This window comes from Terrapene carolina, unplaced genomic scaffold (assembly GCF_002925995.2).
Source record: "Terrapene carolina triunguis isolate 2854851 unplaced genomic scaffold, T_m_triunguis-2.0 Scaffold88, whole genome shotgun sequence".
NCBI classification, from domain to species: Eukaryota; Metazoa; Chordata; order Testudines; family Emydidae; genus Terrapene; species Terrapene triunguis.
This window is the reverse complement of record NW_020664439.1, coordinates 48211544-48224789: the sequence shown is the minus strand read 5'-3', so window position 1 is coordinate 48224789 and position 13246 is coordinate 48211544. Positions and strand designations below refer to the sequence as shown.

Sequence of the window (13246 nt, the reverse complement as noted above, 5' to 3'; positions counted from 1 at the left end):
TGAAGACAAGCAGCTCATGTTTGATGCGATAGAGAAGGGGGAGAAAGTGGAGGGATGCAAAGAGAGGGGTGACATGGGCAAAGAGACAGGCAAAGAAAATGATATTTGCAGCAGCATTCTGAATGGATACCAACAGGGCAAGATTGCATTTGTCAAGGCCAGAGAAGGACACCTGAGAACATGGGTCTAAAGGGACTTGCAAACTTCAGGCATTTACTGTCCCATGACTGTCCCCTGGGCATAAATTGTGGTTCTTCGGTGTGCATTTACATTCTGCAGTGGTCAGATCAGCAGCCCCATCAGAATGGCTAATAGATCCCGCTACACCAGAAGGGAGAATGTGCCACTGGGCTGTGTCATCTGAAGATAGCAGCCACCTGCACTGGATAGGAACAGGCTGAAGAAGACTCAACCATCTTAACATTACATATATATTAGGTACACTGAAGTGAGTCTTATGTCTTCCTCTGAAGTAGCGAGCATCGGCCACTGTCAGCTACTGACACTGACTAGACTGCACCCTGTCCTGTCCTGGTATGGAGGAAAGATGAGTTTATGGTTAAGGCATTGGCCCGCGAGTCAACTGATGGGGGCTTGATTCTGAGCTTTGCTAGACTCCCTGTGACTTTGAGTTAGTTACTTAGTGTGTCTCTCTCTCTTTCTCTCTGCCTCAGTTCCCTATCAGTAAAATGGGCACACTTTGACTGCCTCCTCTGTCTAGGTTGTAAGCAGGTGGTGTCTCTAGCTATGTGTACGTACAGCATCTGGCTCAATGTACCCCTGACCGGATGGAGGTTTATTTTAATAATAATAAGTATGCAATTCTTACATTGCCTGAATTCACCAAACCTCTATGATCTGGAAAAGAGGGTTTGAAATCTCACCAAAAAACGGTTTTCTCATGATATCTGTAGGGTGTTTCCCACTTCAGCTCTGCCTGGAGACAGCGCAGAAATATCCTTTCTCCAGCTATTTAATTTGGCACTGCCATGTTCAAACCAGATCAGGATGATGCCAGTCACATGACAACGAAGAACATTCAACCAAACATTTGACTCTCAAGGTTCGGTTTTGTCTTGAGGGATGGGCACAGATTTGGGTTGCTTTATACTTTTATCCAAATTGGATCACCTATTCCTACTTGGAATTATGCCAGAATCCACCCTGAGAAAGGGGATGACAACCCCAGAGGCTCAAGAAATAGTTCTCAGTGCTTCTTTCACTGTTAGAAATTAAAGATCAATGGCACAATCCAAAGCCCTTCAAAGTCAATGGACATCTTTCAGTTTACTTCAGTGAGCTTTGGATCCAGCCCTAAAGGAAATGCTTTCCCTCTAACTCACAGCTAAAATACAGCTTAGTAAATATCATACAGCCAATAAATGCATGCTCCTGCTGAGATCATGTGCGATAAAATAATGGAACAAGGATAAAACCTCCAAAGCCCAAAGCATACAAACAAAAGAAGAATATGTATCCAAAAATAAGCCCTCCGTGCCATACCCTACTCACTCGATTATGCTTATGCACTGAAGCTGATGGAATTATTTGCGTGAGTCAGGCAAGCATGATTTTCCCCTGTTGATGTAAGCCAGCCATCCTTACTCTCTCTCTCTCATTGAAGTCAACGGCATCACTCGCGTAAGGACTGTTCCTGCGACTTAGGCCTGCAGGATGTAGTCCTGTATTTGCAGCAGGTCTAGGTAAATGTACAATGTTATGTTAATATGGAACCAGGTGTTAGCAACAGGAGTTTTCGAAAGCTACAAAAGGATCGGAACATTTGCAAGGTGCTGACCTCAAACTAATATTCATTTAGGACCCCTGGCTATTTGAGTGTGTTCATGCAAAGCGGCATTCATTCCCTGGCTATTATTCCGGAGTCACAAGGACCCATTGGATAATGAATTCCATGGCTCAAAGGACAATTTATAGGGATGTGTAAAAGTCCCAGATCATATGGGATCCTATAGCGGAAGCTATAAAACAGAGCCTTGCAAGGGTTTCTGTTGTTAACAATGCGGAGCCCCAAAGCTCAGTGTCTCACCTGGCTGATCTCAGAAACTGGAGGCCTATGTCTGACATTATTCCAGGTAACAAAATCTTTTACTGGGGTCAGACTTTGATTGACTTTGGGGCTCTGTTGAGCATGTTTTTATTCCTGGGATAACTTGGCAATAACAACGTTTGTAAAGACCTGCCAAGTAGTTGGGATTTTATCTTCACAACCAATTCCATCTAATGTACTGATATTTTTCTTCTAGTATATGAATCCTTTTATTCAATATATGGCTGTTGAAATTAGAAAGTGCATGTCTCCAGCTGAATTAGTAGAATTTCATTGAAGACAGTTTATCTGTCTATCTACAGTGTTATTTGGGTATTTATGTGTGTCAGTAACATCAGGAGTGATGGCTTCACACTGAGTTACATGGGTTCATTCAGCCATAAAAAGCACTCACAGCCACACATGATCCTGTCTTAGTTTTTTTTCACCTGCTCTCCTCATAATTGGCAGAAGTGAGGCAAACAATTAAAAAATGATGCCCCACCATGTGTGTGAGACTTGGCAGATGAGCGCAATTTGAAAAGGGCACGTCTGGAAAAGTTCATTTTGAATTCTCGGTCTCTTTCTGTTTCCCATTTCATTTTAAATCATCCATGAAATTTCATAGATAATGTTTTATCTGAAGGATTCGTTACACACAGAGCCTTTTGTTATACCTGGGGACTCATTCTGCTCCCATCGAGGTTAATGGCAATGCAGACAGGATTGGGCCCCTTATATAGCCTTGTAAGATGATTTATTGCTGTTCGGGGTTTTGCTGGTGTTGTACAACATCGCTCTTACACTGATCCCTGCTAATTAGAAATGTGATATGCGATCTGTCCAAATGGAAATCTGGCTTATATGCAAAAGAGCTTTTTGGTTTTGACTCAAAGGAGGACACAAATTTATATGCCTGTCAGACACATGTAAAAAGAAATACGACGTATAGTAATTATCTGCAAATTATACATAATTTTTTATCTAGGACCTGAATCTAATTTGTCACATTTTATTTATACTGTATCATTATTTTACTGCAATTTGATATTTGATTTAAAGTTTTCTGCAACAGGGCTGGGAAAATATGTCCCAAAATTTCCACTGATATTCATTTGAGATTTTTAATGGATTTGATTCATCTTGTGCTTATCAACTGTTTTGTTCACTTTCCACAGATAAGCTGGAAAATGCAGTTAGTGGCAGGAATGTTTGCCAGATTGAAATGAATGTTATAAAATATTCCCCCAAAGCAACTTTCAGATTCATAGTTGCAAAGATTCACAAAGACCTGATTCTAAGAGTTGCACATTCCTCCAGTCATGGAACAGAAACATTCCAAAACGACTCAAATTACAAATATTGAACATTCACAACGAACGTCTTGCAAAAGAGCTGCACCCCAACAATTATTCACAGACACTGTTCAGCAACCAATGTTGAATAACAAATCAATGCCAGTGTTGTAAACATTTCTGTTTATGCTTGTTTGTATCTCTTTGCTCTTGGACTTTGGCATGTCACTTAGCAAAAACATACTTCACCCGTTAACACTAAACATCTTAACAGGATGTTTTTCTCCCAGCTTTCATTAGAAAACTAAGGATCTGATCAAACTAGATGGCAGACTTTCTGCTGACTTCCACAGGAGCTGGATCGGGCCATTAACAGAAAAATCTATGGGCCCAATCCAAGAAACTTTATCAAGGCTGTTAGTCTTCCTTAGTTAGGCACACAAACTCAATGGGACTGCTCACACAAGTAACAGTCACAAGATCAGGCCCTGAATTTGTCTGTAGGTGCTTTTCAGTTCAAATATAAAAGGATTCTATTAATAAGATACTGTGTTTGCCCTGACTGGTTTACATGTGTGTTTCAGTTAGCAGACTCCGATCCGAAATGTGAACCTGATGAACTGTAAGTACTCACTCTCCACATTCTCACTGGTTTTTATTTTGTGTTTGGAATTTTACAGGCAATGCAAAGTAAGGAAAACACAAAATAATCGAGATGCTCTGCACAAGAGTACCATGTTCATACCATTAATATAAAAAGGGATAGCAAGCATGCTAACAATGGCCGTTTGAGCTTAATTTTTCTTCCGAAAGAGAGAGATACAAAGGGGAGATACCCAGCTGGTTCTTATGATAATGTATAATTTTGTTGTTTTGTTAACATAGAAAGAACGATTGCGATGTACAATATATTTGAAGGAAAACAGATATACACATTTGCATTTAAACACATCCCATTAATTAAATGTTGTACTACTATAAATTTGTTAATGGTGCTGGTTCTTCCACCGCTCAACTTAAGGACGGCACTTCAACTGATTTCATGTCACTGGGCTCAGCGCTGTCCCAACATGTTGTCTGTTTCTTTAATTGCTAGATGTGTTAATTACAATGAGGAGAGCCTCAGTGCCTGGTATGTCTGGTAAGTACTGATCCATTCTAAAGACAGAATTGGCAAAAAAGTCTGTACTGATATATAGACAGGAAAGCTGAGTGAATAATTGACCAAACCAAGAAATTCAAAATAATTTAATTTGGGGTAGAACCAAAATTAAAATGTTTTTGGTTTTGCGAGGTTTGGGTTTTGTTTTGTTTTTATGTTTTTGGGTGTTTTCGCCCTTAAAAAAAACAAACAATTCTAGCTAAATTTCTAAATAAAACGCCGTTTTGAAACAAAAAGTTGCCAAGTTTCCTTTTGAATATGTGGAAATGTACTGTTTTGATTTTTTTCTAATTTTTTTCATTTTTTATTTGACTGGCTGTATTTGCCAAATTTGACCTGAAACTGCATTTTTCAGCAAATAAACTATTTGACTGAAAAATTTCACCTAGCTCTAATAGATATGGAGAGAGCAGTTGATAGCAAGGAACATTTCTCCTCACACTTCACCTGAATTTTCTGTGCTTAAACCCATTATTTTGTGTTCTGCCCTGACTGGATCATTTCTCCTTATCCCCTTCCCTGTTTGCGGACGGCAGAGCTGATCAGCTCAACATTTTTAATGGAAAAACGTCAACGTTCTTCATGAAAAGTGTTTTTGCAGAAATTCTGAATTTTCAGAAAAAGCCAGCCAGCTGGGAGGGCCTGATCCAAGGCACAAGAGCAACCGATGGGACTTTGGCCATTGGCTGCAACAGTCTGTGCAACTCTGGTCAAAAAACTGCCACCTCCCCTACCCCACCCTCCCCCCAAAAAAAAGTTTTGCCAAAAATGTTTTGAAGTTTTTTGTGCAAGAGAATTTCAATAATTAGATCAACTTTGCCCTTCTCCTAGTTAGCAGGTCTCTTCTCACTCCCCCCAAACCCGCCCTCCTGCCTCTCACTTCTGAAACCTTTGCAGTTGCCACCTGCTGTTGATTGTCCCATGTCTATGTCTCTGCCTCAGGTTACTGATCTTGTTCTTTCTGGCCATGATCCTGTCCTGTGGGATTCTCTTCTGCCTGCAGTGCTGGCTGAAACGACGGAGCAGCTTCCCCTCCCGGCGCAGGCTCGCCGTCTTTGCACTCAGTGACTCCGATTCTCTTGGTGGTTAGTTTCCATCTCGATCTTTGCGGGGCTTCTTGTCGCTAAACCTGCTCCGGTACGGTCCAACCCAAACTTAGTGGCAGGGCCATAGTTCACTGACTCGGTAGGTAAAGTGATGCTGCGTTCAATTCAGTGATCTGGCCTCCCACCCAGATGGGAATTACTGCCCTGGGCTTCCTTCCTGGAGAGCTGTCCATCTCCTGGGGCATTCAAAACAATCATTAGGCCTCATATTCATTGGAATGTTGTCACAATGGAACATAGGCACTGGGTTAATTGGGCCCAGCCCCTCCCACAACGCACCCAGGGCTGGTCTCTTAGAGTATCTCGGAGTATCTCCATTAGCTTCAATAGGCATTGGATCAGATCTTAAATGAGCGCCCCTCAGAAGAAACCCCAAGGATGTCCCATCAGACCGAGTGCGTGAGCCCTGATACTCCAAGAGGAAAGCCTGGTAGCTTTCTGGGTCGGGGGGGTAGGAGCAAACACTAGGCTCTCTGGGGAAATCACACCAAAGCAAACTCCTGACTCCTCTAGTGTTGGCAGATTGAATTCAGAGCTTCCCAGCCCACAATGTATAGTTGGCTGGTCCCAGAGCCCTGAGATGCAGCTGCTGCACGTACATGGCAGATTTCTCTTGTAATTTTCTTTCAAGTGACTGGAACCACATGATACTTCAATATCTCAAGCTAATATAGCTCTCACGTCATCATCATTGTCCCTTCTCCCCCACACCCACACCCACACCGTCACCTCGGTCCCCCATGTGTGGTTTCCCTCAAGGCTGGCGTATGGTTACCAAGAAAAGCTCCATTTTTCTCTTCCCAGTAAGTGAAGCTTCTCCATATGCCTTTTCCGGAGTGCACGCCCACTCTCCAAACTCAGAGCTGTGCCCTTCTCCCGTCCTGCGCGTCGGCACCAGGGGGACTGGATCGCCTCCTTCCTACGAGGATATTATGAAGGCAGGCAAATACTAGGGGCCTGATTCATACCTCCCCGTGTTACTCCAGATCTACACCAGTGTGAGAACAGAATCAGCCATGAGGCTGAAGAGGAGACAGAGGAAATATTTTATTTTTAAATTAAAAAGGGAAACAAAATGCAAATAGAATAATGCCCACTTTTCCGTTATGCTCCAAAGGACTACACTGCAGAGAGTAAGTTTTCACCTTCCCCGCAGGCTCAAGATCTGGATCTGAATTTCAGGCTCCTCCAAAGTTTAGGTCTGTCTGTACCCAGCATTTTTGGTTCAACCTGAACATTTAGCCTATTAAATACCCTAATTCCTCCCATGTGCTTACAGCTCACTGCCTCTCAGGAGCCAAGGCTAAGAAATGACTAGGCAGCAGCGTCTCAAGTTGGAAATTGATGGGTTTGCTTCAGTCATTTGGCACCAAGCCAGCATGGCACCACGCAGCGTTAGAGTTACACTGTTATACTGTGCAGTGTGATATGAATATGCCCCATGTAAGTGATAGACTGTTTGCCTCCCGTAAAATGCGTAGTACGGTTTAAAAGACACAGACAGTGCAAAATGCAGCAGCTTGAAAGGCGGCAGAGGGAAAGCATGACCCATGAACTGTTCAACCAGAACCAAAGTAAAACATTGCTTTGGTTATTTTCAGTTGACGTAAATACTCTTGATTTCCGTATTAATATTGTGACTGTCTCCACTTCAGTATCTGTCCGAACCAGAAAGGAATGACGCTCAGCACTGCAGCTCTGTGTGCCGGCCCAGCCCCAAAGGCCAGGAAGCCTCTGAGACCACTGCCTGCTTTCCCATTGCCACGTTCCAGGCCTGTTGACTTCCTAAACTCACCAGTGCTGAGATCCAAGATTCTGCTTTGGGCTTAGAAATAACAATAGTTTATAAGTAATCGAACACGGCGAACTCCATAGGTGGTTTGTAGTTTATTCTGCATAAAGCTGTATCGACTTATTATTTACTTGGTTCTAAATATGTTGCTGCTTTTCATTTCATTGAATGTCACCTTCTAGTCATATTACGGGAGATGCTAACAAGCAAAGAGGGTCCAGTTTTTCATTATACACCCTCATTTGAATACTTTATTCACAAGATTCAGTAATCCACGTTCATTTCACAGATTGTGACTCTTCTCTCCAACGTCCAGCAGAGGGCGATACAGACTATCAACAGTGATTAAGGGGCTTTTTGGTTACATCAAAATTGAGCTTCCCACACAGAACAGGTTACGGTTGCTGTGTTATTGCGGGGGGTTAAAATTTGATTTGTTTCACATTTTGGTGCTTTTGTTATTCAAAAAATAAAATGGGTTAATCCAATTGTGTTCAGAGGCATGCTTGATCTGCAGTAATAACCCCCACAATGCTATGGGATAAAGAAAATGAGACAAAGGGAATCTCATGATTGTGAGATGACATATGTGACCACAATACCTCCAGGCAGCCTGCTTTAACACTATGGGGGTGCCAGGGGCAGCTTGTGGGGGAAGGTCCATCCGCTAAAGGGCTCAATGAGAATGTTTGGGGTGAGAAGGCTTTGGGCCATGGTATCTTGCTGCCCTTGCCTGGCTCACTGATGTGAAATTCCCAGCCCACAAGAGCCAGATATGCTTGACACTGGTCTCTACTTCACTGGATTATCTACAGGGGGAAGGTCATCAGAGGCAAATACCCGATGGATACTGGTGACATCTGGGAAGTGAACCGGGAAACTTGCATTTTGCTCTGAGGCTGGGAGTTCCTTTCCCACATCTGCAGAAGAGCTCTGTGTTGCTCGAAACGTGTCTCTCTCGCTAACAGAAGTTGGTCCAATAAAAAAATATATATTCCCTCCCCCACCTTGCCTCTCTAAGGAAACTCAACGCAGTAACGTCGTTTTTGACACTCTACCCTGCCTGGTCTGGGTATATAACTTCTCATACGCACAGACACACATCTGCTCATACTGGCAACCTACAAACTTCAAGCCAGATCAGGATGCACTCCAGGACGAGCTCAATTCCCACCAGAGTATTGAAGCATGGGGAAAGTGGCCATTGTCACTCGCCATGCTGTACATGTACCGTGCAGAAATGGCAGACCTTCCTCTCCAGAGCTGTCAATCTATCCCCTTCCACCAGCATAACATTGCGGGAGGGCTGAGCATTTGTCCCCATGAAAAGTACACCAGGGCATGGATCCAAGAGGGTTTGAGCAGTAAGGAATTTCCCTCCTCATCGGTGAGCTTGGTGTGGAACAGCTACACCGCTTATGACCAGTGGTTTGTCGTAATAGCTGGAATCTCTACGTGCCCCACAAGAAGCAATGTGGGGTAATGGGTAAGGCACTGGGCTCAGAGCTAGCACACCTGGGGTCTATTCCTCACTCTGCCACAGCAATGACGTGTTACCTTGGTCATGTCACTGTCCTGTGCCTAAGTTTCCCCATCTGTAAAATGGGGATAATGACCGTTGCTTTCTTTTAAGAATGACTGTTACTCTTACTTACTTACATGGAGGCATTTAGGTTTGTGGATCCACCCAGTAGCAGCTCCACTGGTGCACTCCTTCGCTCAGGCCCAGGCCCCTCCGAGCTGTCCCAGAGCAGCATGGGTGGATGCGTTCCCTAGGTGGTCTCTCCAGAGAACAGTCGCTTTGCTTTGTGCCTTATGTTCCCATGCAGCACTCAGCCCCCCAGGAAGAGATTTCTTTTTGCCTGAGCTATGTTTCCAAGAGTTATCAGCTGAAAAATCCCTGTCTTTCTGATGTAATCGTGCTGAGAATGAATGATGGCACTCCATAACTGCCTTCCAACTAACATAACTGCCGCTGCACATTAACAATGCAATGAAATGGAAATCATGTGAAAAAAACGTGGAAGGCAATCAGGGGGTGAATATGTTGACTTTGGGATCCGCTGTCGCTAAGTCTTGATAGTGGATAAATAACGAACTGTAGAAGGATTAATTGCCTGGGGTCCAGTAGGCCGCAAATGAAGGAGTGTCATGAGGAAGGCTGCATAGTGAGGCTTTCACTTCATCACTCCAGTCAAGGATTGAATAATAAAGTCATAAATAAAGTAAATTGGATGGAAAAGCCACAATGGCCTTTTGGATCTAATGCAAAATGGAGCAAAATCGAATACAGACTGGACATGTTGGGGGGATGTTTCCAAAGAGAAAATAAGAACATAAGAACAGCCATACTGGGTCAGACCAAAGGTCCATCTAGCTCAGTGTCCTGTCTTCCGACATTGGCCAGTGCCAGGTGACCCAGAGGGAATGAACAGAACAGGTAATCATCAAGTGGTCCATCCCCTGTCGCCCATTCCCAGCTTCTGGCAAACAGAGGCTAGGGACACCATCCCTGCCCATCCTGGCTAATAGCCATTGATGGACCTATCCTCCATGAACTTAGCTAGTTCTTTTTTGAACCCCGTTATAGTCTTGGCCTTCACAACATCCTCTGGCAAGGAGTTCCACAGGTTGATTGTGTGTTGTGTGAAAAAATACTTCCTTTTGTTTGTTTTAAATCTGCTGCCTATTAATTTCATTTGGTGACCCCTAGTTCTTGTGTTATGAGAAGGAGTAAATAACAATTCCTTATTTACTTTCTCCACACCAGTCATGATTTTATAGACCTTTACCATATCCCCCCTTAGTTGTCTCTTTTCCAAGCTGAAGAGTCCCAGTCTGATTAATCTAAGCCCCAATCCTGCATCAGTGCCAGCAAGAGATGTTTTACTGCTGACTTCAAAGGGAGCGAGATTGTGGCAGTAGCTCCAGTAATGTCAGTGGAGCTGCATCAGGGAGTTTGGGGGTAGAATTTGGCCTCCTGGTTCTTCTATGGCAAGGGTTGCACAGCTTGCTCTTTCAGGTGAGAAGCACTGCACCCTGCTGCCCTTATTATTATCTTATTAATCTCTCCTCATCTAGCAGCTGTTCCATACCCCTAATCATTTTTGTTTCCCTTTTCTGAACCTTTTCCAATTCCAATATATCTTTTTTGAGATGAGGTGACCACATCTGCACGCAGTATTCAAGCTGTGAGCGTACCATGGATTTATCTAGAGGCAACATGATATTTTCTGTCCTATTAGCTATCCCTTTCTTAATGATTCCCAACATTCTGTTCGCTTTTTTGACTGCCGCTGCACATTGAGTGGATGTTTTCAGAGAACTATCCACAATGACTCCAAGATCTCTTTCTTGAGTGGTAACAGCTAATTTAGACCCCATCATTTTATATGTATAGTTGGGATTATGTTTTCCAATGTGCATTACTTGGCATTTACTTTGCAAATCAATCAAGAATGACAAGCAACATGTAAAAAAACCAGGAAATAACAGAAATGCTCATTGATCTGTTTTCCAGCTCAATCCGAAGACTCGGTATTATAGTCTATAACGATTTGTTTGATGGTGTCTTTTGGGTAGAGGGAGAGGATGGGGAATCCATTTTGCAGGACAGACGTAGGTGGCTGTTCTTCTCTGGGCCATTAGATGTCAGGATTTCCAGCTTTTTCGCAACATGAACTGAAGACGCTAATCCAAGTACTGTACAGGCTCAACCTTGTAAGTGCGTATCGGCTACCCTTGGAAAAGTGCCCTCAGCTCCCATAGACAGTGCTGAGCACCGTAGGATCTAGCCCTACGGGAGGTCTGTTGAGCTGCAAGCTGCAAAGAAGCCAAGACATGTTTTTCTTTGGTTCCTTTCTGTCGAAACTAAGGCCGTGATTCTGCCGTGAGCCCCCTGCTACCAGATACTTGTACCACCCAAAGAGAGCTCCATTGAAGTCAGCTGGCTCCACACAGCACAGGGGCTCAAGTATCTCTTAATAGTGCTTTGAATCTATAAAAGGGCGGTGTTGTCTATTGATGTGCACATAAAACTGAGAGCCAGGAGCACCCGGGATCTATCTTCAGTTCTGACACTGGTTTTTTCTGTAGCCTTGGACTAGTCACTTAACCCACCTGCCTCAGCTTTCCCCTCTGTAAAATGGGGACAATAGAACTCACCTGCCAGTTAAGGTTGAATTTCCTAATACGTGTGAAGCTTTGAAGACAAAATCACTCCCAGTGCTAAGCGGTATTATTGATTATTATATATTTGTTCACTATTATTAAATGCTGTCAACATCTGCAGGAAGAACTCAATATCCTGGCGATCTTAACAGGTAAAAAGCCTTTTGGTTTCCCCTTTAAAGAAGTGGGGCACCCCAGGCCTGTTGTTTAGTCATTGTGTTATACAAACTAATCTCATTTATACTTCTGCACATTCTTGGGACTCATCGATGCAGAAAGCAGCCTGTATGGATGCTCTTTCGGTATGAGTTTTCTTTTCAGAAGCATTTGCCATTTGGAAACAATAAGAACAGGTTAAAAAACATGGATGCATCTAAAGCTCCCAGCAAAGGCTCCTAGATCTTGAAAAGCAAGTGACGGCGATATGCAGTGGGATCCAGTGTTAGCGATCAGAGATCCAATCTCTTCCTAAAGCCTCTGCCTATTTCTGCTGCTGCCTTTTGCCCCTCATTTCCAGGAGGGACGTCATCTACATCACACAGATCACGATCTAGCTGGACCATCCCCTGAGCACCTCTCCTCCCCTCCCACCACCATGGGAGAATCGATTCCTGCAGGATTGGAAAGTACATGCATTTCGCAGCGTGCGTTTTATTACAGTTCTAAAATGTTTAAGTACAACTGTGCTCTCTGGATCCACATCCTCATTCTAATAAAATCACCAGAGCCCGGTGCAAATAACTCATGAAAACAGGGGGAGAGGGAAACGCTATATTTAAAAATATATACATACCTCTGCATCAACAAATGGTTTAATCGTAAGATGTCACAACAAAGTATATGATTTACATGGTTAACTGAGGCTGAGGAAAGTAACAAGAGGGTGAAATATTGCAGACTAACATGGGTAATACAGATTGAATTGTTTTATTATAAGACCATTTTACTGGGTGTGCTGCAATCGGAAATCAGTATCTATTTACAGGGAAGGAAATAAACTAATCAAAGAGGTTATTTACAAACAATGTATATTTTTCCATAAAGCACCTGCATTTATACACCTCAAGGACACTCATCATGTCCCTTGAATCCAAGAGAGCCATTCCAATAGTAACTGGAAGTGCCTAGCACCTTGTCTAGATGGGGATAAAAATGCATTGCTACCACAATAGCTAACATATGCCAGCTAATGTGTTCTAAAACTCGTCTAGACAAGGAGTGTAGACTTAACACATGCTAAACTGGGTGCGTTAAACTTGACACTCCCACCCACGGTCTGCGGCTACCAGCAAACGTGTTGAAAATTGCCCTGTCTACACTGGGGTTTTAACTTGTGTTAGCTAATTTGTCAAAAACATGATTTTTTTTCCTAATGAGGAAAAGGCCTACATTCTAGCCTACCTAAGATCTACATAAGGGCTGCAGATTTCATGCCCAGTAAAATAGCTCTGAATTGGATAAGAAAGTGTTTTGATTTAAAGGGGGTTCAGGTCAAAGGGATTTTACAGTCAGTTATATCAGCTCCTAGTTAATCCATTCATCATGAGACAAGGCCAGTTCTGCATCCTCACCCAATTTGTCCTTGTCTGACTCGGGAAGGGAATGGTTAAGTACTGAATTAGGATTTCCAGAGCTGGGCAATAGAGAATCCCAAATGGACTGATCAGCTACTCA

At 43.2% G+C, this 13246-nt stretch overlaps 1 protein-coding gene across 1 annotated transcript; it reads left to right on the top strand.

The window, feature by feature from the left end:
• Positions 1–2018: 2018 nt before the first annotated feature.
• TMEM207 (transmembrane protein 207) lies at positions 2019–6563 on the top strand. The gene is made up of 5 exons (XM_024198647.1): positions 2019–2093; positions 3927–3964; positions 4439–4483; positions 5447–5589; positions 6415–6563. Exons 1-5 carry the CDS (start codon positions 2019–2021, stop codon positions 6561–6563), a joined length of 450 nt encoding a protein of 149 aa, XP_024054415.1.
• The last annotated feature ends 6683 nt before the right edge of the window (positions 6564–13246 follow it).